General features: G+C 42.0%; 1 protein-coding gene across 2 annotated transcripts in view; it reads right to left on the bottom strand.

The window, feature by feature from the left end:
• Window positions 1-2,668: 2,668 nt before the first annotated feature.
• Window positions 2,669-27,950, bottom strand: part of LOC129357685 (cGMP-dependent protein kinase 1-like) — a 38,031-nt gene continuing 12,749 nt past the window's right edge. The window contains exons 3-18 of one of the 2 annotated variants that reach the window (XM_055026759.1): window positions 20,207-20,320; window positions 16,216-16,321; window positions 15,860-15,923; window positions 15,704-15,781; window positions 15,524-15,618; window positions 14,989-15,054; window positions 14,564-14,638; window positions 10,436-10,532; window positions 8,754-8,893; window positions 8,492-8,581; window positions 3,783-3,924; window positions 3,406-3,569; window positions 3,204-3,326; window positions 3,057-3,119; window positions 2,908-2,974; window positions 2,669-2,794 (exon numbers count right to left, since the gene is read on the bottom strand). In XM_055026759.1, the coding sequence (XP_054882734.1) occupies window positions 2,696-2,794; window positions 2,908-2,974; window positions 3,057-3,119; window positions 3,204-3,326; window positions 3,406-3,569; window positions 3,783-3,924; window positions 8,492-8,581; window positions 8,754-8,893; window positions 10,436-10,532; window positions 14,564-14,638; window positions 14,989-15,054; window positions 15,524-15,618; window positions 15,704-15,781; window positions 15,860-15,923; window positions 16,216-16,321; window positions 20,207-20,320 (1,583 nt within the window). In that variant the 3' untranslated portion in view covers window positions 2,669-2,695. Of the gene's footprint in view, window positions 2,795-2,907; window positions 2,975-3,056; window positions 3,120-3,203; window positions 3,327-3,405; window positions 3,570-3,782; window positions 3,925-8,491; window positions 8,582-8,753; window positions 8,894-10,435; window positions 10,533-10,647; window positions 10,805-10,989; window positions 11,615-14,563; window positions 14,639-14,988; window positions 15,055-15,523; window positions 15,619-15,703; window positions 15,782-15,859; window positions 15,924-16,215; window positions 16,322-20,206; window positions 20,321-27,950 lie in introns of those variants that run through there. The other variant, XM_055026760.1, reaches the window with a different exon arrangement.

Raw genomic sequence — 27,950 nt, 5'->3', positions numbered from 1 at the left:
AGTTGACTTTTATGAAAAAATAAAAGTCGCAACATTTTGATTGTACTGATGACCTCTACCACGTCCTCTGGTGTTGCAAACCACGCACCGTTACCACTGTCATCATGCAGAGACGTCACGCCGCGTTTGATTTACAAAAATATTGCAGTTAAAGTCTGACTGATGATACAAAAGCTTCATACAAAATACATACAGTGTTCACTCTTAAAAACAGCACAAAATACAGAGATCAGATATCCTCAATTGAGGAACGGAACATCAAAATTGCACAATTGTTGAAACTATTTCAAATAAACTTTGTTAGCATGCAAAGCTCCTGCACGTAATCGCTTATTTTGCTGTAGCCACAGATTTTTCAACCATGATCTCAGGCTTAATGAAGAAAGTTGACTTTCAGTCCTCGTCTCATTTGAAGTGGGATTGTTGACTTCCTTTAAAAAAAAAAAAAACTGTAGAGTTTATTTAGTGGATGAATTAGGAACTAGTTGATCAGACAGAGAAAGAGAGAGAGAGCAAACCTATCATCATTTGTGATCAATTTCAGAGAGTTCATTTCAATCTGCAGGAGAAATCTTGAGTTGTGTAAGGAAGCAATACGAGTTAAAGGTACAGCGTTGTAAACAAGGATATCTAGTGGCACAAAGTGAAAACTACAGCCAACTAAGTAGATTAAAGTGTCTACAGAATGGAAGAAGGATTCCAAGAGTTAGTTCATTTCAGTTTGAAGTGAGAGGGCTGGTTGCTGTCACATAATCCACACATCACATTGAGGCACAACGGGCAAAAAAAACTGATTTTAAAGTTTTCTCAGCACATTAAAGATCTACAATAGCAACATTTACCCACCAGATGGTAGCAAAAACTGTAATTCATCTGAAATGCTTGAAACCAACCTGTGGTTTTCTTTCTTTAATAGTAAGATAATCTCAAGCGCAGCATGGACATTTTAGAGATTTGTTCACAAACAGGAGATCTTTGTGTGACATTAGACTTCCTTTCTGGAATTGTCTGAGTAAAGAGTGATGCATACAGGACTGCTTGTCAAATTCTGTAGATTTCAGAACGAGCAAGATTCAAATTATTGATACTGCCACAGGAGCAAGCATTCTCAAAAGAGATTGCTTCAAACTATTTTACACATGTACTGACCATGCATACCTCCCAAACAACCACCGGAACAGGAAGAGAGACGTGGAACTGCATGTTATGTTGGAATACTCAAGACACCTAATATAAGTTTCATGCTGCAACTCAAAGATTCATTGTGTAAAAAACCAGCAAAGAGAGAAGTCTCAATGCAGAAACCTGTACTGCATCCTCAAATTTCTTTACTCTTTAGAAAGGAAGTTTTGACTGAAGGCATCAAGGTGGCTGTAAGGAAGTTATTCCTGCCACTATAGGCATCGTATATAAACTGGCCCTCAGTTAGAGAGCTGAATGTGGACTCACTGTTCAGCTACGTTTTGTTAATGCACAAACAGGCTCAGAGACTTTGGGCAGTGTTGTACTTTGGCAGGTTAATAATAAACACATTTCAGAATTCTATTAAAATCACGTGATGCACCAAGTTTAAGTGTCAGAGCCTAGAAAAAACCATTCTGATCTCCATTCAGCTACCTTTCAATGATGAAGAAAGGAGTTTTTGTAAGAACAGTTTCACATAATCATTTCATTATTATAATAATTTTTTGTTATTTTCACTCTCTTGTAACTGATGTGAAATCAGATCTGATCAGTCAGTTTTTGCCATACATAGAGAAAAACAAAAATGCTTAACTCATCAATAAAGAGTACAGCTTATCTGACTTCTTTTCTACTTGGATTGAGTAATGCTCATTATTTTTTCTAATTCTAGGGAGTAAGAAATTCTATGTTCTGAATCTGAATGTTTAATTCCAATTTATTGAATTTAATATGTCAATTATAGATAAAGTAATGCAATTTAATCACAAAATAATATTAAAATAATAAAATATGTCAGTGTTCAAAACATTTATTTGGTTATTTATTAGAGTTGCTCAATTAAACTAATTACACCTCCCAGGAAAAGCAAGCTAAGCCTCGTTTATAACCCCAACCTTGTTGATAAAGAATTTAGAAGGGAAAAAGATCTCCAGATGAGAAGATTTAATGTGAATAACATCTTTCACATTTCAGAGGAAACAGACGGTGATTCTAGCTTTCTGGTGGGATTTTTAAAAGCTGAAAGAGATGCTAGGAATCGGCACTTTTTGACACAAACTCAAGAATCACTAAATTTGCAGCGGTTCTCTTAATTTGCACTAACAAAGTGGGTTCATAGAAGCCCTCTATGGTCCATGTGATGAAAGAACTTTCTCACAGTTCCTCTGCAGCCTAAACGACAACTCAGATTTCGAGATAATTTCAGCAGCCGTCTATTTGGCTCAACTGTTCATCATGTCCAGTGACTTCCCAGAACCAGAAGCGAATCAAAAAAGTAAAACCCTGGGAGGCTAACCCCCGGCTCTGGACACTGAGCTGCTTCGTCGTTCAACTCTTCTTGAATGAACAGAGCTGATCCGCTGCATCACTTCGATCTTCCAGAGAACCTGTCTCCATGTGCTTCTGACTACACTTGGCCCCCAGTTCATATTGAGCACAAACCCGCCATAGTTGGCTTCTTCACCTGGAGGGTCTTCACTTTTAACACCGTCTCAAAAGATGCAGACTCAGTTTAGAAGTCATAATCCCATCCTGAGGTGTCATCGGGCGGCGGCTCGTCTGTATCTTCTGGAAAACTGTCAAAGTTACTGGTGTCTATTGGAGAGGACACCTGGAAACAAAAGTACGACTCAAGACCAGGAAAAAAATAGTTCCCAAAAACACAGGCTCATTCGGAACATCAAGATTTCAACCCAAGTGGATATTGATTTCATCCTAACCTACCTTGGGTGTAATGGGTGGAGTTAGTGTTCCTTTCTTCAGTCCTTCCCAGTTGAATCCTTCAAACCACCTGAACACACAAACATTCAATTAATTTCCAAAAAATCAAAAGCAAATGTTTTGCTCACTTACAAAATATTTAGCTCTCTTACTTGTGCTTCTGGATGTCCTTCACTCCATTTTTCAGATTTCCTAGTCTCTCCGATGGACTATCCCTGCAGACACAAGGAAGACATGACTAAATAGTTGATTTGGAGTAGGAGTTAGTTAATTATGCTTTAGAAAACAGTCCATGCTACCTGCAGAGCTTCTTGATGAGATTGGCAGCATTCTTGGTGATCTTCTTGGGGAACTCAATCATGTCGATGCCTCTCAGTATGACGTTGTACGTTTTCATTGGATCTGGACCTGAGAACGGAGGACTGCAGACGCAAACAGACACCGTCGGACTCCGAACTGGTCATTTCATATTTTAACGACGTCGGGTGTAGGAATCCCTACCTGCCTGTCAGCAGCTCATACATCAGGATCCCCAGAGACCAGTAGTCGGCCGACACGTCGTGACCCTTATTCAAAATGATCTCTGGAGCAACGTATTCCGGCGTCCCACAGAACGTCCATGTTTTCTTACAGAATCCAATCTTCTTTGCGAAACCAAAATCCACCTGTAAAAAGACAGTGCTTTTTATTTTCTTTTGTTGAACACTATCATGGAGTTCATTCAAAGGAAGCGGATAGTAATTTTGTTTCCTGCAACAGTAGTCACATGATTGGAGTTTCTTGGGACACAAAGATTTAGATTCACAGATCCAGCTAATTCGCCAAAAGCGGTCAGAGCTTTTTGAACATGAGTCACAGGCAGAACCTGGTGGACGTACCAGCTTAGCATATCCTCGGCTGTCCAGGATCAGGTTCTCAGGTTTCAGGTCCCTGTAGATGATGCCTTTAGCATGCAAGTAAGCAAATGCTTCAACCACGCAGCCAGTGTAGAACCTAGTGGTGGAGTCATCAAACGAACCTCTGCAACCAACAGAGATACAGAAAATTATGAATGTGTTTGGAATTTGGAGACATTTTTATACCAATCAAATTCTTCGTCAAACACATTCAAAGGTTAATTTAAAATACAAACATAATTATAAGATTGCATAATAAAGACCCAATATGTGAAGAATATGTCTTGTTCTGTTTCTTCAAAGTTCAAATAAGTTAATGACATTTGTAATAATTTTGTTTCAGTAGATCCTGCCTATTTGTGGTTCAGAACTTCTGAATTCAAATATTTGTGGATTTTTTTTTTTTTTGTGGAACATTACTCCAAATTATTTGCTGAAAAAACGCCTATTTCAGGGGTGCTATTATTATTATAAAAAAAAAAAAAAAAAAAAAAAAATTCCCTTCTCACCCACCGCGGGTGGTTCTTATCCTCTGAGCTCGGGTCCTCTACCAGAGGCCTGGAGCTTGAGGGTTCTGCGCAGTATCTTGGCTGTGCCAAGGACTGCACATTTCTGGACTGAGATGTCTGATGTTTTTCCTGGGATCTGTTGTAGCCACTGCTCCAGTTTGGGGGTTACTGCCCCGAGGGCCCCGATGACCACAGGCACCACTGTGGTCTTCACCTTCCAGGCCCTCTCCAGTTCTTCCTGAGGCCCTGGTATTTCTCTAGTTTCTCGTGCTCCTTTTCCTGATGTTGCAATCACTTGGTATTGCTACATCTACCACAACGGCTTTCCTCTGATGTTATCCACTACGACAATGTCTGGTTGGTTCGCCATTACCATTTTGTCTGTCTGGATCTGGAAGTCCCACAGGATCTTAGCTCTGATGTTCTCCACCACCTTTGGGGGTGTTTCCCACTTTGATCTTGGGGTTTCCAGTCCATATTCTGCACAGATGTTTCTGTAGACTATGCCTGCCACTTGGTTATGTCGCTCCATGTACGCTTTCCTGCCAGTATCTTGCACCCTGCTGTGATGTGCTGGACTGTCTCAGGGGCCTCCTTGCACAACCTACACCTTGGGTCTTGTCTGGTGTGGTAGATCTGGGCCTCTATTGCTCTGGTATTTAGGGCCTGTTCCTGGGCTGCCAGGATGAGGGCCTCTGTGCTGTCCTTGAGTCCAGCTTTTTCCAGCCATTGGTAGGATTTACTGATATCAGCCACTTGGGTTATTTGCTGGTGGTACATCCCATGTAGGGGCTTGTCCTCCCATGATGGTATCTCTGGCACCTCAACCTCCGTTTCCTGTTGTCTGAGACATTCACTGAGCACATTGTCTGTTGAGGCTTTGTCCCTGATGTATTTATGGATCTTAGTTGTTTCGTCCTGGACAGTGGTTCTCACACTCACTAGTCCTCTGCCTCCTTCCTTGCGGCTCGTGTACAGTCTCAGGGTGCTGGATTTGGGATGGAACCCTCCATGCATTGTTAGTAGCTTTCTGGTCTTAATATCTGTGCTTTTATCTCCTCCTTTGGCCAGCTAATTATTCCAGCAGGGTATCTGATTACTGGCAAGGCATAGCTGTTTATCGCACAGATTTTGTTCTTGCCATTGAGCTGGCTTCTCAGGACTTGCCTTATTCGTTGGAGGTATTTAGCTGTGGCTCCTTTCCTTGTGACCTCATCGAGGTTGCCATTTGCTTGTGGTATACCTAGGTACTTGTAACTGTCCTCTATGTCTGCTATTGTTCCTTCTGGGAGTGAGACCCCTTCTGTGTGGATGACCTTCCCCCTCTTTGTGACCAGCCGACCACATTTCTCTAGTCCGAATGACATCCCAATGTCAGTGCTGTAGATCCTGGTGGTGTGGATCAGTGAGTCGATGTCTCGCTCACACTTGGCGTACAGCTTGATGTCATCCATGTAGAGTAGGTGACTGATGTTGGCCCCATTTTTGAGTCTGTATCCGTAGCCAGTCTTGTTGATAACTTGGCTGAGGGGGTTCAGGCCTATGCAGAACAGTAGCGGGGACAGAGCATCTCCTTGGTATATTCCACATTTGATGGACACTTGTGCAAGTGGTTTGCAGTTGGCTTCAAGGGTGGTTTTCCACAGCCTCATCGAGTTTGCAATGAAGGCTCTCAGAGTCCTGTTGATGTTATACATCTCTAAGCATTCAATGATCCAAGTATGCGGCATTGAGTCATAGGCTTTCTTGTAATCAATCCAAGCCATGCACAGGTTGGTGTGTCGGGTTTTGCAGTCTCGGGCAACTGTGCGGTCTACGAGGAGTTGGTGTTTGGCTCCTCTGCTATTTACACCGATACCCTTCTGTGCCGTGCTCATGTGTTTATCCATGTGTTTGCTTATCTTGGCCGCTATGATGCCTGACATGAGCTTCCAGGTTGTGGAGAGGCAGGTTATTGGTCGGTAGTTGGGTGGGACTGGACCCTTTGATGGATCCTTCTGGATTAGGATTGTCCGCCCTTCAGTTAACCATTCAGGGTGAGTCCCACTTTGTAGCAGCTGGTTCATTTGGGCTGCCATTCGCTCATGGAGAGCAGTGAGTTTCTTTAGCCAGTAGGCATGGATCATGTCAGGCCCTGGTGCTGTCCAGTTTTTCATACCTGAGACTCTTTCTTGAACATCTGTCACAGTGATGGTTACCGGGGCTTGCTCAGGGAGGTTGCTGTGGTCCTCTCGTAGAGAGATCAGCCACTGTGCATTGCTGTTGTGGGACGCCTCCCTTTCCATATGCCTTTCCAGTATTGTTCAGTCTCCAGCCTTGGTGGGTCTGCTCTGTTGTTATTACCCTGCCATTGAGAGTACACCTTAGCTGGTTGAGTGGAGAAGAGCCGGTTAATCCTTCTGGATTCATTCTCCCTTGTGTATCTCTTTAGGCGGCTGGACAAGGCTTGGAGCCTCTGTTTGGCAGTCTCGAGTGCTTCAGGTATGGGCATCTGCCTGTACTTTCTGGGTACTGGTCTTTTCATTGCACCCTTGTGGAGCTCTGACAGTTGGCTCACTTCCCTCCTTGTTACCTTGATTTTAGCCTCTAACCGTCTTTTCCATGGTGGGTATTGGGTCTCATGGTTGCTCTTATAGCCAAGTATCTCAAGGATCACTGATGCTGAGTTGTAGATCAGCTCATTGGTTTCTGTTATGGTGTTGGTAGGGATCGTTCTCAATGCTGCATTCACATTCTCAATGAGACTTTCAGATGGTACTTCACTCAGCCGTTGTAATTGGCGCCGGGGAGGCCTGGTTGTCATTCGGGTCATGATTCTCTCTCTCAGGTCAGCAGCTGTCTCGTTCAGCTCTGTTTCGCTCATTGGGGCCGTGTATCCCCTCACTGGGTGGGGACTTGTAGTTAAGTCCCCACAGTCCTGACATCCGGGTTCCTCCCTTTTGCCGTAGCATTTGTGTTGTATCTCGTCAATCTCAAGTTGTGATAGCAGTTGCCGTTTGCGGATGTTGGAACACTGAGCTACTAGTTGTTTAGCGCTTAGTGTTGACTGGGGATGTCGAAGTAACCATTCCTTCCCCAGTCTTTGCATGTAACCTCTCTCACTAGGGTTACTTGAGTAGTAGCATTCCAACAGATCCACATTTTCATCTCTCGCCCATTTCCGTCTTGTTCCAGTAGCCCATTTGTCATCAAGGTGCTCTGGTTCCCCAACACCTGACGCAGACCTTGTTTGGCCGGGCGACGTCTGAGCCGGCATGTTATGCAACTTAGTATCTCTCATGGTATGAGGTAGGCAGTAGCTTGAAGGGTCTTGCCTAAGGACCCAGACTGGATTCGAACCCTGCCCTCTCGGGTGATATACTGATGCCTTATGTATTGAGCTATCCAGTCAGCTTATATATATATATATATATATATATATATATATATATATATATATATATATACATATATATATATATATATATATATATATATATATATATATATATATATATATATATATATATATATATATATATAGCACCAGGGGGTGCTATTATATATATATATATATATATATATAATATATATATATATAATTATATATATATATATATTATATATATAGCACCCTGAATACACACATAATTGTATTTATTTTTTCTGCTGATTGGTTGTACTCCCTGTGGCAGAGGTAAAATAGACTATTAGCTTCTGTGGTAGCAACAAGATAGCTTCTACTGTGCTTATTACTTTATATTAAGGTATTTGTGGTGTTTGAATCATTACAACAGGCACTTCTAGACATTTAGAGACATTCTCAAGTATTCATGGATTTTAAATATACATTTTCACTATAAATTGTAATATTATCCAAAAAAAAGACAAAACAAATTTTTTAATTATTTTTCCCGCATTTGCTCTGTAATTCATAGAGTAATTGTAAATAAGCTGAACTAATCTAACACCGATATCAATACTAAAGATCAATCTAATGCGCTCTCAAATAATAATTATGCACCATGTGACATTACAAAAGCATTAGAGAACATTTTCTCGACATAAATAAGTGAATGATCTTATGCTCAAGAAGTACAAACGTATTAAATAATTTATTTTAATTAGTGAGTAATAATTGTGATGACAGTGAAGTTAAAGAAATCTTTAGTCACTCAGGTATCATCTTGGTGAGCAGCGTACCTGTCTCTCAGGATGGTCCACAGCTCTCCACCCAGACATGCCTCCAACAGCATGTATAAATATTTACTGTCTTTAAACGTCCGGTACAACCTGAACACCAAGAATAGAGTCACAGAGAGAACCTGACATGTCTGCAACTTTATTTACATCAGGACAAATAAACGTAGTCATGTCAAGTTTTTTAAAGCCGAAACCAGTGTGCTTTACTTTTGTCTTTTTTACATGAATTATTTTACAAATCATAAAAACGCAGTTTTCTGACCTGACAATGAAGTCTGAGTGTGCGTCGGTCATGATATGTTTCTCTGCACGGATGTGCTCCTGCTGCCTCGTGTCCACGATGTGACGCTTCTTGAGAATCTTCATGGCGAATGTTTTAGCCTCCTCGTTCTTCAGCTGCACCTACATAAAGACAGTATACGCAGCAGGGCAAGAAAGATCAATTACTACAAAATATTTGCTATGTGGCATCACAGTACAATTGGCAACCTGCAGAGAGTTGTGGGGGTTTTTTACCCCGCTTTGTGCAATAAGCGATAATGACATCTATTTACTTTCCCTGCATGTGGTTCTTCTCTGATTTTTGCTTCTGGTTGAATGTGGCCTGCTTTTTTTATTATCATTATTATTATTCTTTTAGATTATACTGCCGTTTATTTTAGAAACTTTATAAGTGTTATGAAGTTAAAAACTCAGGAAATGTGCTTCTGGGGTGTCAGGTTCTACTGAGGAGTGTTAATGCTGTTAAGACTGCACTGTGCTTCTTGTAGGTCATGACACAATCTATTCCTATTCCTGGACGGATTCTCCACTTCAGGATATCTGAGCTCTGACCCCAACCCGTGACGCCCCTATCATGCTAGCACCAACGGAAAAACTCTGGAAACTGGAGCCGGGTTTCCACTCAGAGGTTCCCTGCAAAGACAACTCCAACTATGCACTTTACTTTGGTTTTACTGACATGTTGGAAATTAAATAATTTTTTTTTTTAATTAGAAAGAAAGGTGTTTTGACTAGTTGTATAAAATGTCTTTTATTATTTATTATTGTTTATATCTAAAAAAAATATATATATTGTGATGGCAGAGAAGAGCTCAAAATAGAAACATTTCTTGAAGATTTAAGGCCATGCTGATGCAAAGGGAGTAAGGGAACCTGCAGAGTCAGATTTTCAGTTACGGTGATGTCATTAGCAATCCATTTGGGTCAGACAGGCAGTCTGGAGGTCAGAGTTCACCTTCTTACACTCTGGATGATTAAAAATACTTCAGGAGGACCCAGCCCTCCCCCCCAAGCCTGGAATCTAATCTGTTTTTGGGCAAACCCGCAGTAGGGCTTTCCCTTTAACCAACAGTCACCTCAAACCCCGCCTCCCGTCCGAGAGAAACCTAACACCTTGAGAGCCCAGTGCGTCAAATGCCTCATCCCTCCATCCTCTCTGCTTCCCTCAACCCAACCCAGAACATCCCTAAGCCTGTTTTGGTCCAGGACTGCAGGTGTATGACCACTCAACCACATTTGGACTGGTTTCCAGTTACAGATGCTGACACTTTGCTAGAAACAGCGCAAATATCACACAGTGACATAGGAACAGTTCATCTTATGTCTAAATTGAAAATGACTCAACAAATAATTAAATGGTCCAAAATTTGTATCAAAGTCTAAACTGGTTCCTTATCCTTGAAGCATGTCTGAAACTTACTCATCACTGTTCAGAAACTGGCGTAGAACAGATAGTTTCTGGTTCATTATTCTGTTAGAACACTGACCTCTTAACTGGCGATCTATCCAGGATGTACAATGAGCAAGGACAATCAGGTATAGCCAATGGGTCAATGGATGGATGTTGACCTCTCAACATATTTAATTAAGGCCATAAACACTTCTGAGCTCCTGAGAATCACTGGCATTAACTAGAAAAAACACATAGACATCAAGATGTACCAGCTCAACTCTTCCAAAGCCTCCAACTCCCAGAGTATCAATGATGTTGAAGTCATTGAGCTTTAGACTGGAGAAGAAGGCATTCTCTGCTTCGTACCTGAAAGATAAACACACAATCATGTGGGAATGTCTTTTTTAAGAAAAGGCTCATTGTGATGGAGAATACATGTGGATAAAACCTGTCCGGTTAATCAAAGACCCTGCTGTCCTACCTGCAGCATTTCACCACGCGAAAAAATGGAAACTTCTTGGAAGTGTGGATGGAGAAGGAAGTGATGGGGAAGGAGTGAGAGGGGGTGGAAGGAAGACTGGGGAGACGTTCCCGCTGCCGCCTCGCTGGGACGGGAAGCAACTCTCTCATCTCCGAAACTATTTAGAATAAGGTCAGAATAAGGAATAAAATATTCTTCCTGACCCGAGAGGGTAAATCCGCCTTTAATCGGTCGATGAATATTTATGAATGGAACTTTCAGTTTCAGTCGTTACTCTACGAAAAAAATATGTTTTTATGTAAAAATGCAAAGACAAAAGTGGAGCAAACTCTGGAACCTCACGAGAATGTTCGGCAGAGCGTCTGCAGCAGAGCCGTCTCAAACGATGAGCTCCACGTCCAGTTTACATGGTGTGAATAGTACCGATGGCAGCAGTGGATCAGCAGGGCTCTGCTGTGGAGGTACCGGCGTGGCGGTGAGGTTGCCGGGTCCTCCAGAGGTTTGTGCATCAAGATAGAGAAAGAGGCTGGTCCGGAAGTGAAGGAACTGCTGTCAGAATCCAGGAGCGTCTGAGAACAGCATCACCTCCAAGAAATCACTTTTTTGTTTCTCTGACTGATACGAAGAGAACGAGAAGGTCTGAAGCAGAGCAGTTAAACCGAGGACGCTTTAAGGACTATAACCCTGACTGAGGAAAGGTTCTAAGAGGTTTGTCCTTTTGGTCAAATGAGCCTCAGGTCTGCAGCGGCTGGATCCTCCAGGCTGGAACAGCTACTGACAAGACGACCTGACTGGTGGGAGTTGCTGCTGCTAACGGGTATTTTTAGGAGGCGGAAACATTGCTCAGAGGTTCACCCGCTAAAGGAAGGTCAGATATTGAGGAGTGTCAGTTATTGAGGAGGCTGCAGCACAGACTGTCCCAAACTGAAATCTAGAGGACACCCAGGTTTCTTCTTCAGGGATTATCAGAGGCCCTCACACCTAGATGAGCGTTTCCATATCCATGGATCAGCTGTGGAGTTGTGTTCGTTCCTGCCTTCAGTGTGAATGAGGTTCTTTTATGTTTGCATGCAGCACAGGTGTTATACACCTGACATAACTGAGGACTGTTCGTCCTCCAGACTCCGACTTAACCAGGCCAATAACTGTAGCGTTATGTTCCAGCATCGCCATGTCTTCCCAGAATAACTCACTGTGAGCTGACAAACAACAAAAAATATTTTGCCACAATGGCAGCTCTAATCTCTTTGCACATGAGGGTCAAAAAGGGTTTAAGCCAAAGTTCTATATCTGAATCGTATCCAGCCACCGCCAGGAATCAGGTCACCTGGTTCTCAACAGATCCTATGATCTGGCTGCTAACAACCAACAGCATATGAATTGTTCAGAATAAAATAAAAAGAAGAGTCTTTACATTTTCTGTCAAGTTGACATTCCAGCACACTTTGTGGATTACAGAGTGGATCACTTTGTCAGCATTTTAATTGTTGAAATTTATGACAGAACAATCAGGGAAAGACTAAAACTTGTATAAAATTACTTAGTAAGATCATTTACTGTGAAGCAAGACTCAAGGTACAACGACCTTTGGGCAGATGAGATCAAAAGTAGAGAAGTTTGGTCACAACGCATAGAACCACATTGAAAGAAAACCTTGATAGTGATGGTTGAGGTGTAATGAATGGGCTTTTTTCTAAGTGTTCCTATCTTTGAATTGACCAAGAACCACAACCAAACAACTCTAGAGTCAAATGTGAGGCTGTCTGTCTGAAACGTGAAGCTTGCCCAAACTCGGACAATGATCCCAAATACAGCAACAACTGCAGAATAGATAAACAAGAACAGAAACAACATATTGCAACGGTCTAGTCCAGTTTCTCAGTTCAGTCCTCGGGGACTACAGCCCTTTGTATGTTAGATGTGTCTCTGTTTTAGAACACCTGATTAAATGACTGCATGCCATTAAGTGGTGCAGAAGCCTGTTAGTGACCTACTTATTCAACCAGGTGTGTGGCAAAAGGGAAGGACCTGAAACACGCAGGCAGTGATCCCTCAGGCCTGGTATTGAGAAACACGGGGTTCAAACCTGAAACTAATGTAAACAGCGTGCTGGGACCTCTTATTCTATAAGAGACTAATAGAATAATCATATATCATATATCTTTTGAGAACGTTTCCTATATTTTCATGTCTGGACCAACAGACTGAAGCCTCTTTAGTTCTACATGCAGCTCCAGATTACTTCCTGCAAGCACTGGATTCGCGTTTCTGCAGAAACAGTAGCTGCTACTTGAACAGTCTAAAATTAGTTGGTGGCGGTAAGAAAGGGATTTGGACTTCACGGCACACGAAGGACACACAGGGATAAATCAAACAAGCAACTTCAAAACGCTTAAGCAAAGGGAAGAGATTCTATATCAAAACACAGCACAAGGAGATTTAGCATCGTTTCTGTAGCTTTATCCTTTTCATGTTCTTATCAAGCTCCGAGTGAAATTGTTTGCAGAAAAAAAAAAAACTTTCATATAAATTGGCCATATTGTCATATTGAACACTTTTTTCTGCAGTTAGGAGATATTTTTAACACCACAAACAAATCCCGCTAAAGATGAACACAAACTCTCCCTTCATGTCTGCGGGTCTCTCCGTCAGCTCGGGTCAACAGAAGTAACCCAAACCAAATTCAGGTTTCTGTATGGAGCAGAGTTCAGCTCAGAGCAGAGCACCAGAAGGGCAAACACACACTCAGGTTGCACACGCTGTTTACCGTTGCCACGACGACAGCTGTGAATAACAGTCGAGCAGCCCGGTGTGCGAGTGTGTGCCATATCGACTCTATACCATAAGAGGAAACACGAGAGCGTCCGGCTGCACAGTGTCACATGACTGGCAGTCAGTTGACTCCTGACCGTTCATGCAGAATCTACTTGTTTACAGCAGCAGCTGAACCCTGATTGGATGAGTGTCCTCGCTCCACAAAACGCCTCTGATAGCTGTCCTTTCGCCACCTGGTAGAAGTCAGACTGAGTTATATCCCAACTGCTGTACAGATTGATTGAGATGAAGGCTCTCTAAATATTTAGCTGTGCCTGAAAAAATAAGCAGACGCTATCTAATTCAAAACCGGCATGAAGTACAGTTTTATTTTCCAAAAATGGGGTCAAAGTAGATATTAAAGGTATGTTTGGATATGTTCATTGATTCTGATGTTGGTCAGAACTCTAACAATCATTTTTATAGAGTTCAGTAAACACGCCAAAACAATAATCAAGCCTTCTGAATACAAAAAAACAAAAACAAATCCACCTGTTGTTCTGGATCTATTTTTTAAGGGAAAGTCTCGATGTTGTTTTTTATTGTTTTCTTTCCTGTTGTTTAGGTAGCAGAGACACACACACAACGGTCGACCCTTCAAAAGGCCCTGAGTGATGAAGTGGTTGAAGAATTTAAGGTGAAAAAAGATGCAAATTGTTGTTAATTTGCCCAGCAGATCTGGGTTGTTATTAATAACAGTATTAGAGATGTGTTTTTGATGTAGGGGACGCATTATTGACATGTTTTACTCTTTAGAGCAGAATGGATTCAATGCTAATTTTATATGTATCGCTCTGTAACAACCCCCCGGGGTTCCACTCTTTGCCTCCTCTGGGTTCTCAATGCCCACTTCACTTATGAAAGCTCAAATGAGCGCCACGATTAGGGATGAATGCACAGTCGGAGACAGTTTAATGAGGGGATCATCTTCACACCAAACACAAGAGGGTTGTTTCGGGAGAGAGGTTTCTGGTGTGGTAATGGAGCTGTAAATAAAACGTGTTGCTTCATCAAGTTTTTTTTTTTTTTAGAAAGCTCAGCTGAAAGCAGAGTGAAAACTTCCCCATAACGCTGTAGACCTGTCATTGTCTGACAGACGTACTTGGCTTTGGCTTCAGCGTCTTCGTAGACTTTATTTGAAACGTCATCCAGCCCACCAATCAGGTGCTTGAATGAGCTGCGGCAAGAGAGAGAGAGAAAGAGAGAAATTATATTAATTTCAATGATCTGAGAATGAACATGATGTTCGGTCCATTTCAGAAACATGCTAACAGGGCAGAGCTCCAGAACAATCTAGACAGGTTTTATTACTTACTTGAAGCAATTAGTATATGTCGTTTACCCTGAAGGCCAGCAGAGGGCAGTATCAACTTAAGAAAGATGTGCCAGCTTTTTCCACTGTTTAAATCTTAACGTTTAGAAACTGGTCAGCTTTAAAGGAGCAACTTGAAAAGACTAATCTGAACCCAGGGCAGACAGACTTTGTGTCCAGGTCTGTTTGGTTCTGAAGCTACTGAGAAGACTCACTCTCTGTCGATAACCAGGCAGGTGACGGACTCAACAGCGATCACGTTGGCTGTTCTCACATCTTCCCTGTGAACACACACAGACACATGCATGTGCACAGCATTATTGGGGATTAAACCACCAGCCTAGCAGAGAACTGTATTCAGAGCAGTGGAGAGTCTCTGACCACTGATAACCACTGATTCAGATACGTTCAACATTTTCCCCAAATCACAATTTTCGAAATATTACATCACAACAACAAACTTTTTCATCAACTTCAAAAATCTTTGTTTTCAAACTCAAGCAAACTTCAAAAACGAAAATGGAAAAGGTGTATGTAAAATATTCTGAAAACTGTGCAGCGCCTCATGCACATGGACATGAAGCCAGACAGCGAGCTGTCCATCAAACTCTTAATAAGACGTTGCGTCCAACAGGCTGACAGACGGACATGGAGGTGTTTGAACGGTCCGTTGTAGGGAAGGATGCTCGGATGACTTGATGGAGGTGAAAGGTGGAGTGACATTGGTTGTCTAGGGCAAAGTGGTCTTACCCCTGCAGCGCTCGCTCTCCGAACCAATCCCCTCTGCCAAGCTCCCTCAGGTGAATGGCCTCCTGATTGGCTGAATCCCCCTTAGTCACATTCACCTACCAGGAAGTGTGATCAATCAGAAGGCTTTCTTAAAGTAAATGATGACGTCACAGTCATTTAATAAGAGGAGAGGGGACTAACCTTCCCCTTGCTGATGATGAAGAAGGTGTCTCCTCGTGCTCCTTGCCGGATTATGTACTCTCCGACGTCATAGTGAGTCTGGACACAGAGCAAACTGTCTGATTGGACGATTCACAGCAGACGAAGGAGAGACGATGAGTTAGATGACGGACTGACCTCCTCCATAACGTCTGCCAGCTTACTGAGGGTTTCCTCTGGAAGACCCTGGAAAGTTGGAACGCTGCGCAGAAAGAAATCCATTCTTAATTTATCTTCAATCGCAAATTCTGCATTTGAAGTGTTGGCGTTGCTTCAGTCGGTGTTTGTGGTTTCTGAATGCTCACTGAAAAATGTAATAAATATTAAATAGAACATTTCTAAAGCAGCCTGCACATCAGCGCGGAGGGAATGTTTTGCTTTGGAGAACTTTTTTCCTTCCGAAGCAATGAATTTTATGAATTAAGCTGGTTCTGCAGCCGCTGAATGTATCTGTGCGCGTGTTGATGAGATCATGCATGCCTTAAGGCAATCACCTCTTCAGGAAGTCCATGTACTCGGAGTGTTTGATGAGTCCGGTTCTCATCATGATGGTCTGAAAGCACTGCCGGTCGATGGCCCACAGCTTCACATGGATCAGAGCTGAAACACACAATTCGAGCTGAAACACGGAGCTGCTGGTTCTGCATGCATCTGTTAAGAGTTGTGTGCATGCGGGCCTTTATGTTCATCTTCAAACTGTGTGTTAGCATCAGATGAGACCTGACATCGTGCCACGTTGTGCGTGCACAAAACACGCACAGGTCGTCATGGAAACCACACCCTCTGTGTGTGTGTGTGTGTGTGTGTGTCAGATGTTCATATCTGCAGTCCAGGTGTAATCAGGCGTTCAGGTTCTGTTTGTGACCAACAGACAAAGTTTAATGTGATCTGGGCTCCTTACTGTGAGCGCTGAGTTGATGTTGTTGCTTAGTAACAAATTTTAGTCTGCTTAACAGCAGGGGGCTTTTTTGTGCAACGAACAAACACCGGACCTTGGTTTCAAATCGCTCAACCTATTTAACGCGTCTGTGAACATCAGTTAGTTTTTGTTTGTTTTTTTTGGTGATGGTGGCATATTTCAGGCTCCTGGTGACATCTTGAGCCTGAGAGATGCCGAAACTCATCAAACCTACGTCAGAAACATCAGCCGAGACAGAAATGCTGCAACAAGGAAGCCAAATTCATCACTGAGTAACATGGGTTTTATTTTCAAGTGACAAAATAACTAGAAAACCTTTGGGGAGGAAAACAAACAAGAGAATACTTTAACTTGATGTTGATTCCTGAAACTGACATCGGTTTCATCTTTGCTACTGAAACGATCTCTTTAAAACAATAAGAGATTGTCTTTGATTGAGTGTAGATGGTCTCCTTCTCCGATCTGAGCCCGAATCAAACGATGAGTCGGCCCGAAGTCCTTAAAAACGAATCAATCTCTGCAGAATCAAACTACAGACCGTGGTCTGAATGAAACCAAAATCACCAGACGAACCCTCTTGCACCTGTCTGTGACAGAGAGGATCATATTTCTCTGAGGGCTCTGCTCCACTGTGATGCGGGTTCAATTCCCCGCACAGCCGGAACCGAGAACAAGGGGGTCGGGAAATGACTGTGACTGAACCACAGCAGAATCTTCATCCTCGTGAGGAATCTGTGGTAGTTTCAGATTGTGGCACCGAGTCCTTCATCTCGGAACTCTCTGAGGGAAACATCAAAACCTGACTGAAACAGGCAGGAGAGAAGGAAAGACAGGAAGACGTGGAGGATGGATGGAAAAGTAGGACAGAGGGAACACCATACAGATGAAACGAAAAACAGAATAAATTTAACAGGAGCGAATGGAGCAAAAGAACTGATAGTGATTTAGGAAAGAAATGGGATGAATAAAAGAAAAAGAGTGACAATAAAATAGGAAAACGTCAAGTTAAACCAAGGGGTAAAGACAACTCCAGGCTTAGGAACTGAAGGAAAGTCCTTACAAATTCACGAAAGGTGAGCCAAAACTTGTTACATCCCATAATCCTCAACAGGTCCACTGACAGACCTGGCTACCATGGTTACAATGCCTCCGTCTAAAGTTGCAGGCAGTTACTGTGGAGATGCAGGAATTCAGAAACTTCCTGCACTTTAATGATGTTTGTGTGAGAGAGACTGTAGTTCTTTTTTTTACAAAACACCGACACATTTTTTTCCATCCGCCACAGCAGTGAGGATGGTTTTCTGCTTCCCTGTCACTGTGAGGCCTCAAGGCTGCAGGGTTAACCTCTGAATTATCACATTCAGAGGTTAAGTGAGTGTGTGCGTGCATGCATGTGTGTGTGTGTGTGTGTGTGGAGGTCCAGAAAGCACAACGTTTGTGTGTAAGAACCCAAACTGTGTCTCTATGCTTATTGCAATGTAAGCGAGTGTGAAGGGAAGAGAAGCTCTGCTGGGTTATAAATAAACTCTGTGCGGACATGTGGGCGCTAAGTGAGGAGGTTTCTGGGGAAGAGCTCAAATCGACATCAAAATTATTTTCTGAAAGCCATAAGTGTATTTTTCGCTTTTAATAAAGACACTTTACAACTGGAACCTGGAAACAGTTGTAAAAAGTGAAAACAGGAACATCAAACTCAGATCATGTTCTTTTTTCTTTAAACTTCTAAAACCTTCTGGATGTTTGGAAGGATGTCGGATTCTGATGATGCTCCTGGATACACTGGTGAATTCTTGGTTGTTTTTTTTTTTTTGCTGCTGTTGTTTTTTTTCATCCTGGATAGGTGACCAGTCCCACAAAGACAACACAGACACAGAACAATCAACCATAGACACACAAACTCATACCTAAGGACACTCATGATGGGCGCAATTTAGAGCCATCATAGTTTTGTTGAGGTTTTGTTTCTGACTTGGCTCATTGTCTTGATAGTTGCGACACCTAATGAAGACGGAAAGAAACCATCTGAGCTCAAACAAAGACGATCTCTGAGAGTGATGCATCACTCTGCGACGTCACTGTAAAACACCAGAGTCTCAGCAGCAGCAGCAGCCACGTGAAACATGATGTGTAATAAACTGATCTCAATTCCAGCAATTAACACCACCGTTGATCTCTGCAACATATTTTCTCCACACAAAGGTTTCCAAATGTTTTATGACTTGCAAATAAAACCAGTTGGCTGATCCATCTCCTTCTCTGGAAACTCTCTGTCTGAGCTGACTTTTCTTCCAGTCTGAGTAATGTAGATTTGGACTTTAGAGGGAAGCTGGTGTATCTGGAGAGAACCCACGCATACATGGGGAGAAAATGCAAACTCCATGCAGAAAGACCCGACAGGCCAAGATTTGGAAATTTGCTCAGTGTTCTCTGATGGGCTAAGCAGAGCTCTTGGTATCTTTTAATCTCTGCCAGTTTTACATTTAAGCAAAAAAGATGCAAAGTTTGAAAACCCCAGAAGAGACCAGACGGAGGCTCAGACACGTAATTTGTCGAGGTTTACGTCAGCGCAGTAGGTTTGAAGCATAATCAGATCTGATAATGAAATGAGAGCCGCATTAAGAAATGATTTAATGCAGCAGGCTCACTGTGTCAATGTGAGAAACAAGCAGAAAGCGTTTGAAAATGCAAACAAATCATGTAGAACCCAGCCCTGTTGCCAAGAGACGCACAGGTGCCAAAACGGGTTGGCCGGACCGGATGGTGTTGCTTGGCAACAGCTGCTTAGCGATCGTTCCACCAGGAAGAGCTGACAGGAAGTTGGACGTGCACACTTAGACACGGCGGTGCTGTCGGATGGTGTTCAGATTCGTTTCTTCAGCTGAACTCCGATCAGCTCCCTCTGGATGCCCGACTCTTCCGGCACCATGTTGGTGAAGAAAACACCAGCAGGGAAGTTGATTCCAGCAGCAATATCTAGGTTTTTTTTTTCTCTCTCTTTAACTCGGAAACATTGGTTAGAGTCACATCAACTCAATGCTGCCAACTCACCCACAGTCTCTAAACAGTTTCTTTGGATTCCCTCCCTATACCAGAGAGAGAATCCAATCGAATCCCAGAAGAACGCTCAGGAAAACCTACCATCTGCCGACTCAGTAGTCAGTCTGAGGCCAGCGCTGCTAATTGGAAGTTTAAATTTAAGCCTACAGAGCTGGACAGAGCAATGCCCACGTTGTTTTAGTTTAACCTCCAGAGATGTTGGTCATGATACCCAGGCAAACATCTAATTTGATCAGCAACAGTCGACTGTCAGCTGGTTTCAGCGCAACAACAAAACAACACCGGGGGATCACTTCCATTTTCAATCCTGTTTATTTTCCCCCTGTTTTGGGTCGAGTTTTACAACATGAATTAAGCAGATCTGATCAGGCGCTTTTTTCTTCCACATGATCTCTCTGCTGATTTTCTTGGAGAAGAACAGCAGCAAGAATCGAAACGTAGATCAGTAGGTTGTTTTCTTTTTTATATATATTTTTATTGTTCCTGTTAATCTCCAACAGCATACTTACTTCTGACCGTGGCGGTCCGGGTGCAGTTGTAGAGGATGGCCAGCTCTCCGAAAACTTTCCCCGGTCCCATCGTGCACAGCTTCATTCCCTCTTTGGTCACCTCCACCTTCCCCTCTGGGTCAGACACAGAAGAGAATCTGTCACCGTCAAACAAACATGTCTGTCCAGACGCATCACGGGAAATATAGACCTTTGGTAATTGTTGGTCTCAAGTCAGCATGCAGAAGCTTCCTCATTCTCGTGAAGAGTTGCAAGGAGGCAATGAGAGTTTACAGTCAAAACTAGAATTAGCTGCAGGTTGCTGTAGACAGGTCCTGACAGGTGATGTCCAATCAGAAGTCTTGTTACGTTTAAGGGAGAATGTTCTCAGCCCAGAGTTTTTCGTATTTGTGAGTCACTTTTCTTTGTGCGACACAGGGTGCTTGGCATTTGGACTCTGGCGTTTCCGACTGACACTAATGAAGATGGATGAATACAGCTGGGAACAGAAATGTCAGGGCAATCGACAACACAAACACACCTCATGATGCGGTCCTCTGTGTGAACTGAAGGTGTGTTAAGCAATATTCAGGGAACTGACGTAACCTTAAGACGCAGTGTGTTTGTGTTTAATCATTTCCTTTGACATTATCTGACATATAACACCAGCGGACCCAATCAATAAATCAAACTGCCAACTGATCAGCAGAACATCTCACAGAAGATTAAGACTCGTACTTACAGGAAGATGGAGAAGCAGTTAAATTGACAGAGAAATTCTGATCCAAACTTGGTGTTTTTGTCACTTGAAAGTCATAATTGTCTGGTAATATTTGAACTGACTGCATTCATGGTGCTCCATTAAATCTGAGACCTGAGATCTGGCAGAAGGTCAGAGGTGAGTCTCTGCCTCATGCAGAGTCCTGGTGTTCCTGCCTGATGGCAGGATGGAGCCAGCGATGAAAAGACGGATAAGGCTCCATTTGCAACAATGAGGGTGTTGCGCCAGCCTATCAAGGTCTATCATCTATTATCAAGAAAGAGCTGAGCCGGAAAATAAGGTTCTGGGTATTACTGTCCCATTTGCGTTTCAACCCTCCCCTATGGCCCTGAGATATGGATTAAGAGTTGAAGAACCACATCCAGGAAACAAGTAGCTGAAATTAATTTCCTCTTTAATGAAGACTGAATCCTGCCTCAGGGATCAGAAGAGGAGCTCCGTCAAGGAGAGCAGAATCGTTTCTCCTTCACTTCAAAAGCAGTCAGCCCGCATGATCAATTTGATCAAAATTCTTCCTTACGGATACTTTCTAGATGTTGGCTCGCAAAGAGAAGATCCCAGTACAGACCCAGACTGTCAAACCACTCTAGTTTCTTGGGATCCCCCAAAGGAAGGAGCTCCATCTGAGAGAGGGACAAGTGAGTTGACATGTATGACCTTTAATCTATACAATCCCACTGCAGACAACTTGAGGGTAAAGCAATGATGGCTCAATAGATTATGGGAATATAAATGTGTTTATAAACCGTTCCTAGATTTGGGCTTTTCAGCATCTTTGTAATTATTATTAGCATTGGTGCAGTAATCTTAGTGTGCAATTCTTTGTCCACCAGAGGGCACTGTTGTCACAGCTAAGAAATGCTAAATCATAATGATTTGTAAGAAGAAGAGTTAACGCACCCCAGAAGTCGTATATGGGTTTTGATGTGAGACCAACAAAAACATTCAAATTAAGAAGTCGGAATTCCAACATGGCGGCGCTCGTAGATGTTGCTTGTTTAAAAACATCAGCTTAAGCTTTACTTTCCATAATCAAACCCCACTTTTAATTTCTGCAGTTTAAAGTTACAGGTGCTGCATGTAACACTGATTTTAGACACATTTTTACTTGTAAAACTGAGATGCTTCCAACTAATCTAATTACTCTTGATGTGAGAAACAGCCATATTGAAAACAAATCAGTTTCAATATCGGGGCAGTCCCAGTTTCCCATTAGGAAATGTAACTCTGTTGGGAATTCTGGTCGATTTTTAGACATTTATTTTCAGCTGGAAAGTTTGAATTTTGTTGTTCTTAGTAAAACTAGAATGTAGCATAAGGAACAGAACGTAAACAGAGTGAAGGTCTTGTCTACTCGGCAATCAGGAAGTTTGTCTTTCATATAATGTTTCAACTAGAACTGCTGAAGAGCATTTCATTGGAAAACTTTCAAAAAGGGGAATTAAACTTCAGAACAGAAGCTTTTTAAGTCCAGGAGCATGAATTAGTGAAATGTAATACAGATCAAAGAGAAAGACAGGAAGTCAGAGGGAGACTTCAAGTTTGATGTTTTTAGGGGAATTTTAGAAGAACTGTCTTTCGGCGCTGGCAACTGAAGCTTTAGTTGTACCGCCGGTGAGCTCCACCTCTCTGCCACAATAGAGGTTTAAGGTCTGGTTGTTTGTGTTGCTGCAGAAGAGCTGCAGCAGGTTTCCTCTCGCTCAACAGCAGATTCAGCTCAGATAAAAACGTGATGACTTATGGAACTTTTCCAAGAAGGAAATATAAAATAGTCTAAGCTGGGATTGTTGTTGTTGTTTTGTACCTGGTAGGAGAAAAATTATCTGCTTGGCTTCACACACACACACACACAACAAACAAACACACACACAACAAACAAACACACACACACACAGAGCAATAATTAACCCTGCTGTGTCTCTAACACACAGCAGATGGAGACAATCGTTTTATTGAACAGGATAAACACACGCAGGATTTTTTGCCATAATCACAGGCTGTAGTGATCATCGCGTTGAAAAAGACACACATACACACGCATTCATCACAGGCTGTAGCTGAACCCTCATCGGATGCTTCAAGATCTGATTCAGATCCTCCAGTAGCTGAAGGACTAAAGAACCAAAGAAGAACAAGAGTCGGTAAATGGATCCGACTGGATCGTCTTTCAATATTTCTAACAGTCAGAACTGGGCTTTGGGAAACATAACAGCTATCATAACAGTGTGAATTTACAGTAACTACAGTTACAACAATCCTTGTTTGGTTGTCTGTGGAAGTGTTGAATGAGAATGAATTAACTGCTGCAGTTATCAGCCGTGATCGTGTTTGCTGTATGTTCATATTAGAAATATCAGACTGAGATTATTTTGGGTTTAACGGCTCAAACTGTGAACTGCCACTGTTTGTTTTGGTGCCCAGTGCCTCCGTCTCTTTAAGCCCAACTGTGACTGTGCACACAGTTGTCTGTGCATACAGAAAACTGTGTTTTCTGTGTGATTGAGAGTCTTCTGTTTATTTGAGTCTCATGATCCCAGAACAAAAATCTAACAGAACATGCAACTGCTTCTGCTGATTTCAGCCCAACATCGCAAAAAAAGAAGAAAAGAAATAGAAATAGAAAAGTGAGAGGTTTGGACTGCAGCCCTCCAGCTCTAAACTTTCTGCATAAACTGAATTATTTCACTAGAGGATGTGTTTCCACCAGGAAAGTCCGCTTTGGTTCTTTGTTTGTTTCAGACCACAAACATACTTTATATTTTTCTCTGCTTTTACATTGAGATTTTTTGCTTTCTTGTCCTATAAGTTGAAAACACAGCCATGTGGGTGACGATCGTTGCTCCCATTTGACAGAAAATACTTGCGGTGTCTTTGTTGTGCACAATTGTGTGTTTATCATGTCGTGATATCATTTTGAATGTAACAAGCAGCTCATGCAACGCTGATTCCAATTTTGCAACGCTGTCAGGAAAACGGAAGCTGCAAAAAGGAGACAACATGCAGAGAACATCAGATCAGGTACGGCTTTGGTTTAATCAGCAGTAGCACTAGCAACTGCCCGGCAATAGTGGCTCATAAAGTCCAAAACTACATGGAGGCCGGTCTGTATTCACACCAGAAGTAAATCGCACCAGACTTTGTTTGAAAGCAGACTGGGATCCACTCAAAAACCGGGTCTCGGCCGGGTCGTTTGGTTAAACCAGATGAAAAATAGGACCGAAATCAGAATTTACAAGCAAACTAAAAAAAAAGAACAAACAGGAGTTCGAGCTTCTGTTTATGTTTCTTTTCAATTAAAAGCCACAGCCACAGTACTTTAACAGAAGGCAATTATCAGAAAAAAATCGACACAACGGTGCATGCTGTTAGTTGTAGCACTTGCGAGTGTTTCCCCTCGCTACGCCAGTCCACATCACTTTCTGTAACAGCTGTACAGCCAGTCAAATCTCTCAGTAATTGCCACACCGACTGAGAGTTTGACTTCTGCCAGGCTGAACTGAAATGTGCGCCCACACTTGTCCTGTTGCTGTTCTGTCACTCTGTCCACCTTCTCTATAGGAAAAAAAAAACAAAAAACATTCTGTGCAGTCTGATGTGAGATTTCAGCCACAGTGAACGCTGATACCTACAACCAACTACAACAAGGTCACTGTACACATAATTCTGGTCCAGTGGGAAGCTTGAAATATGAATGAACATGAATGAATTACACATTGTGTGAGAGGTTTCAAGCTTCATGTGCACATTCTGTGTTTTAACCACTTAAAACTTTTTTTTTTTTATGTGATATTAGAAATATGTTAAAAGATGCAAATAAACAAAGTGTACGCTTCTGGCATCATCATGTCAGAAGCTGCACAGTGTAGGGTTAATACGTTGATTATTTATTTGGATTGAGAGATGTTAAAACGAGTGACACTAAAACAAGGACCTTTGAGGGGCTCTGGCTAAAATATATTCACAGACAAAGTTATTTATTTTATTTATCTTTATAAAAAGATACAGGAAAACTCTTTGCTGTATAGTTTTGTGTTGTTCTTTCAGCAAATGGGCTTTTACTGTTGACAATTAACCAATTACCATATTAGTTGATGATTATGTCAATCATCAATTCATCACAATTAATTTGATTAATCATTTCAGCCCTATAGTCTGGTACTAAGCCAAACAGGTCTGACCCAAAGACCTGCTTATCATCTTTTCCTCGATTAGACAAATTTGTTTTTAATGATTCAGCCAGAACTCGGATCCAGGTGAGTCACAGAAGCAGCTGCTGGATTCTGGCTTGACGTTTGAAACACAATGTGTTTGCTGCTCCAGAAATCCCAAAGCTGTGTGTGTGTGTGTGTGTGTGTGTGTGCGTGCGTGTGTGTGCGTGTGTGTGTGTGTGTGTGTGTGTGTGTGTGTGTGTGTGTGTGTGTGTGTGTGTGTGTGTGTAATCGCTTATCCATGTAAGAACCCTCAACTGCTTTCACATCGACAAACAAACACAGATCAGAGTGAGACCTCCTCCACTCATGTCTTTGTTCCTGTAATCACTGCAGGGGAGAAAAGCACAGAGGCTGAGGCTTCTGGAGCTCATTACAGCAGCGGGAGAGCTTTCAGGACGACGGGCGACAGCAGTGAGCAGGGAACCGCTAAACGCTGCTTCTCGATGGCTGGAGAGAAAATTAATTTCTGCTTTTGTCGCAGGTAACGGCCAGAGAGAATATCATCAGAACAAAGCAAAGAATCAGTTAACCTTCTCCAGATCTTAAAGGAAGAGGATGCGAGCGGCCGCTTCGCTGCTCTTCTTTTCTGTCTGAGAGAGAAAAATGCTGCTGCAAACTGTAAAACTCCCGAGGTTCTGTCAGGATTCTGCTGCTGGATTCCCTGATAACAGATTTGGAAATAATTCTGCAGCAAATAGCACATTCACAAAAGCAACAGTCGGGTGATTAAATATGTCAACATAATTACTCTGATTGGGTAACAGGATAATAAGGGAGAGAAACTCAGGGCAATAATGGGGTTAATTAAGGATGCAGGAAATCACTTTGGAAGCTATTTGTTTTATTTCTGTTACATTTTAGTGAAGCGCTACTAAATATTCAAGTAATAACCTAATAACAACTTAAGAGTATACTTATTCATAATAAAAATGAAATAAATAAAGCGCAGCGACATACAAGAAAAGGTTATCAGTCAACATTTCTGAAAATCTGTTATATTGACACGCTTTTTTGAAAAGAACATTAGAAAATCATTTCAATAGCGAAGCCATTTCCATTCCGAGATATTCCCAAATATTTAATTTAAAAAATATTCTTAATTTTATATCCAATGTGAAGTCACAGGATTCAGTCTTTTTATGAAGAAACTCTGTTACAGTAAATTGTTATTGTTTAGCTTCAAATTTATTGCCCACTTACAAATTATGTATAAAATACATATTTTCATTGTGCCTAGCTGGAATAGTTTTAATTGATTTGTTAATTTGATTTATTAGGGTTTTTTATTTAAAAAATCTGATGGCAGATAACATTATCACTGAACCACAAGTACATAAATATGCTTTTTTTTCTTACCTGTGATTAGTTGCATCCTTCGCAGAAATACAGTCACTACACAGCTATAGTTTTTTAAAAGGGATACGGTTCACTTTGATCAAATCCTGCTCTTATTGAAACTTAATCTCCGCTGCCTTAATCTGATATGAGATTAAGACAGATTAAGCTCAAAGACAGTAGCCCTGGATGTTATATGTTATCAGTTCCTCCACTTTTCTCACATCTTTGCTGAGCTGTCATAGATTCCTTCATGTCTTCTAACTTTTTTTCTTCTGTCCACCAAGCAGCCTCTTGCCGTGACACAAAACGACGAACGGGTTATTTGACATGAACCGCGGATGAGTGACACTCTGTGTTTTCACGCTGTAACATTTCTTTCGCCTAAAAGTTTTGAGTTTTTCTAATGTTTCTCCGGAGGACATTTTTACACTTAATTAAATTTAAACGTTATGGTTAGGTTTTTTTTTTTCTGATCGTTTTGAATGCATTTGATTTTTTTTATTTTTTTTTTTTGTCCATTCTCGCCGCTCTCCCTGCCTCACTGTTTTATTTTTGTTGTTGTTTTTTTGCTTTCTGCTTTAGTTTTAAATAACTGATTCCAAATTTGACAATTTCCAAAAGTAAAATATGATTAGCCGACATGTTGCTAAGCAACCGCATTCACTACGAAGCTGTGTGTGTGTGTGTGTGTGCGTGGGTGTGTGTGTGTGTCTGAGTGTGTGTGTGTGTGTGTGTGTGTGTGTGTGTGTGTGTGTGTGTGTGTGTGTGTGTGTGTGCGTGTGCGTGTGTGTGTTTGTGTGACATCATGAGACAAAACTGCTGCATCTGTTTCTTCTGCCAAACCACAAATAATGAGGATCATGTTTGTCATGTTTACACACTCACACACACACACACACGCGCACGCCCACTCCACAAAAAACTACCAGCCTCGTCTTTTTCGGGCTGGTTTTTTCTTTTTTGGGATCACTTCCTCTTCCTGTGACAGAAGACAGACAAACAGAGCTCCACACACATAGATATAAAGCATTCAAGAAAATCTGCCTGCTTGAACTTCAGACTCCTCTCTGAAACCAGTTCCTTTAACATTGATTGGATAATTATCTAATCTGGCTCTAATATAAAACCCGACAAAAAGACGCCTCTCACATTGTGAGGGACGTTCTCTTAGACTCAGCGTGTGTGTTATTCACTCGGCAGCTTTTTTTTTTTTTTTTCCTGGACATAAATGTCATTGGTTATTTTGCGCACCGCGCGCTGCCGCCTACCAACACGGGACCAGCCATCTGGAGGATTGTTGTCGGGTCTCGGTGTAGTCCAGCGCCACTAAGCCACAAAAGGTCTGAAAGGACCTGAAGACACAAGCAGACCTGCTGCCGCTCTGAAAAGGTCAGGTGGACTCTAATGAGGAGGTGGAGCTAAATTTATCTTCACC

Source organism: Poeciliopsis prolifica, unplaced genomic scaffold, assembly GCF_027474105.1.
Source record: "Poeciliopsis prolifica strain line A6 unplaced genomic scaffold, Auburn_PproV2 SCAFFOLD281, whole genome shotgun sequence".
Lineage (NCBI taxonomy): Eukaryota > Metazoa > Chordata > Actinopteri > Cyprinodontiformes > Poeciliidae > Poeciliopsis > Poeciliopsis prolifica.
Note: the sequence above shows the minus strand (reverse complement) of the source record. Positions and strands in the feature narration are given on the sequence as shown.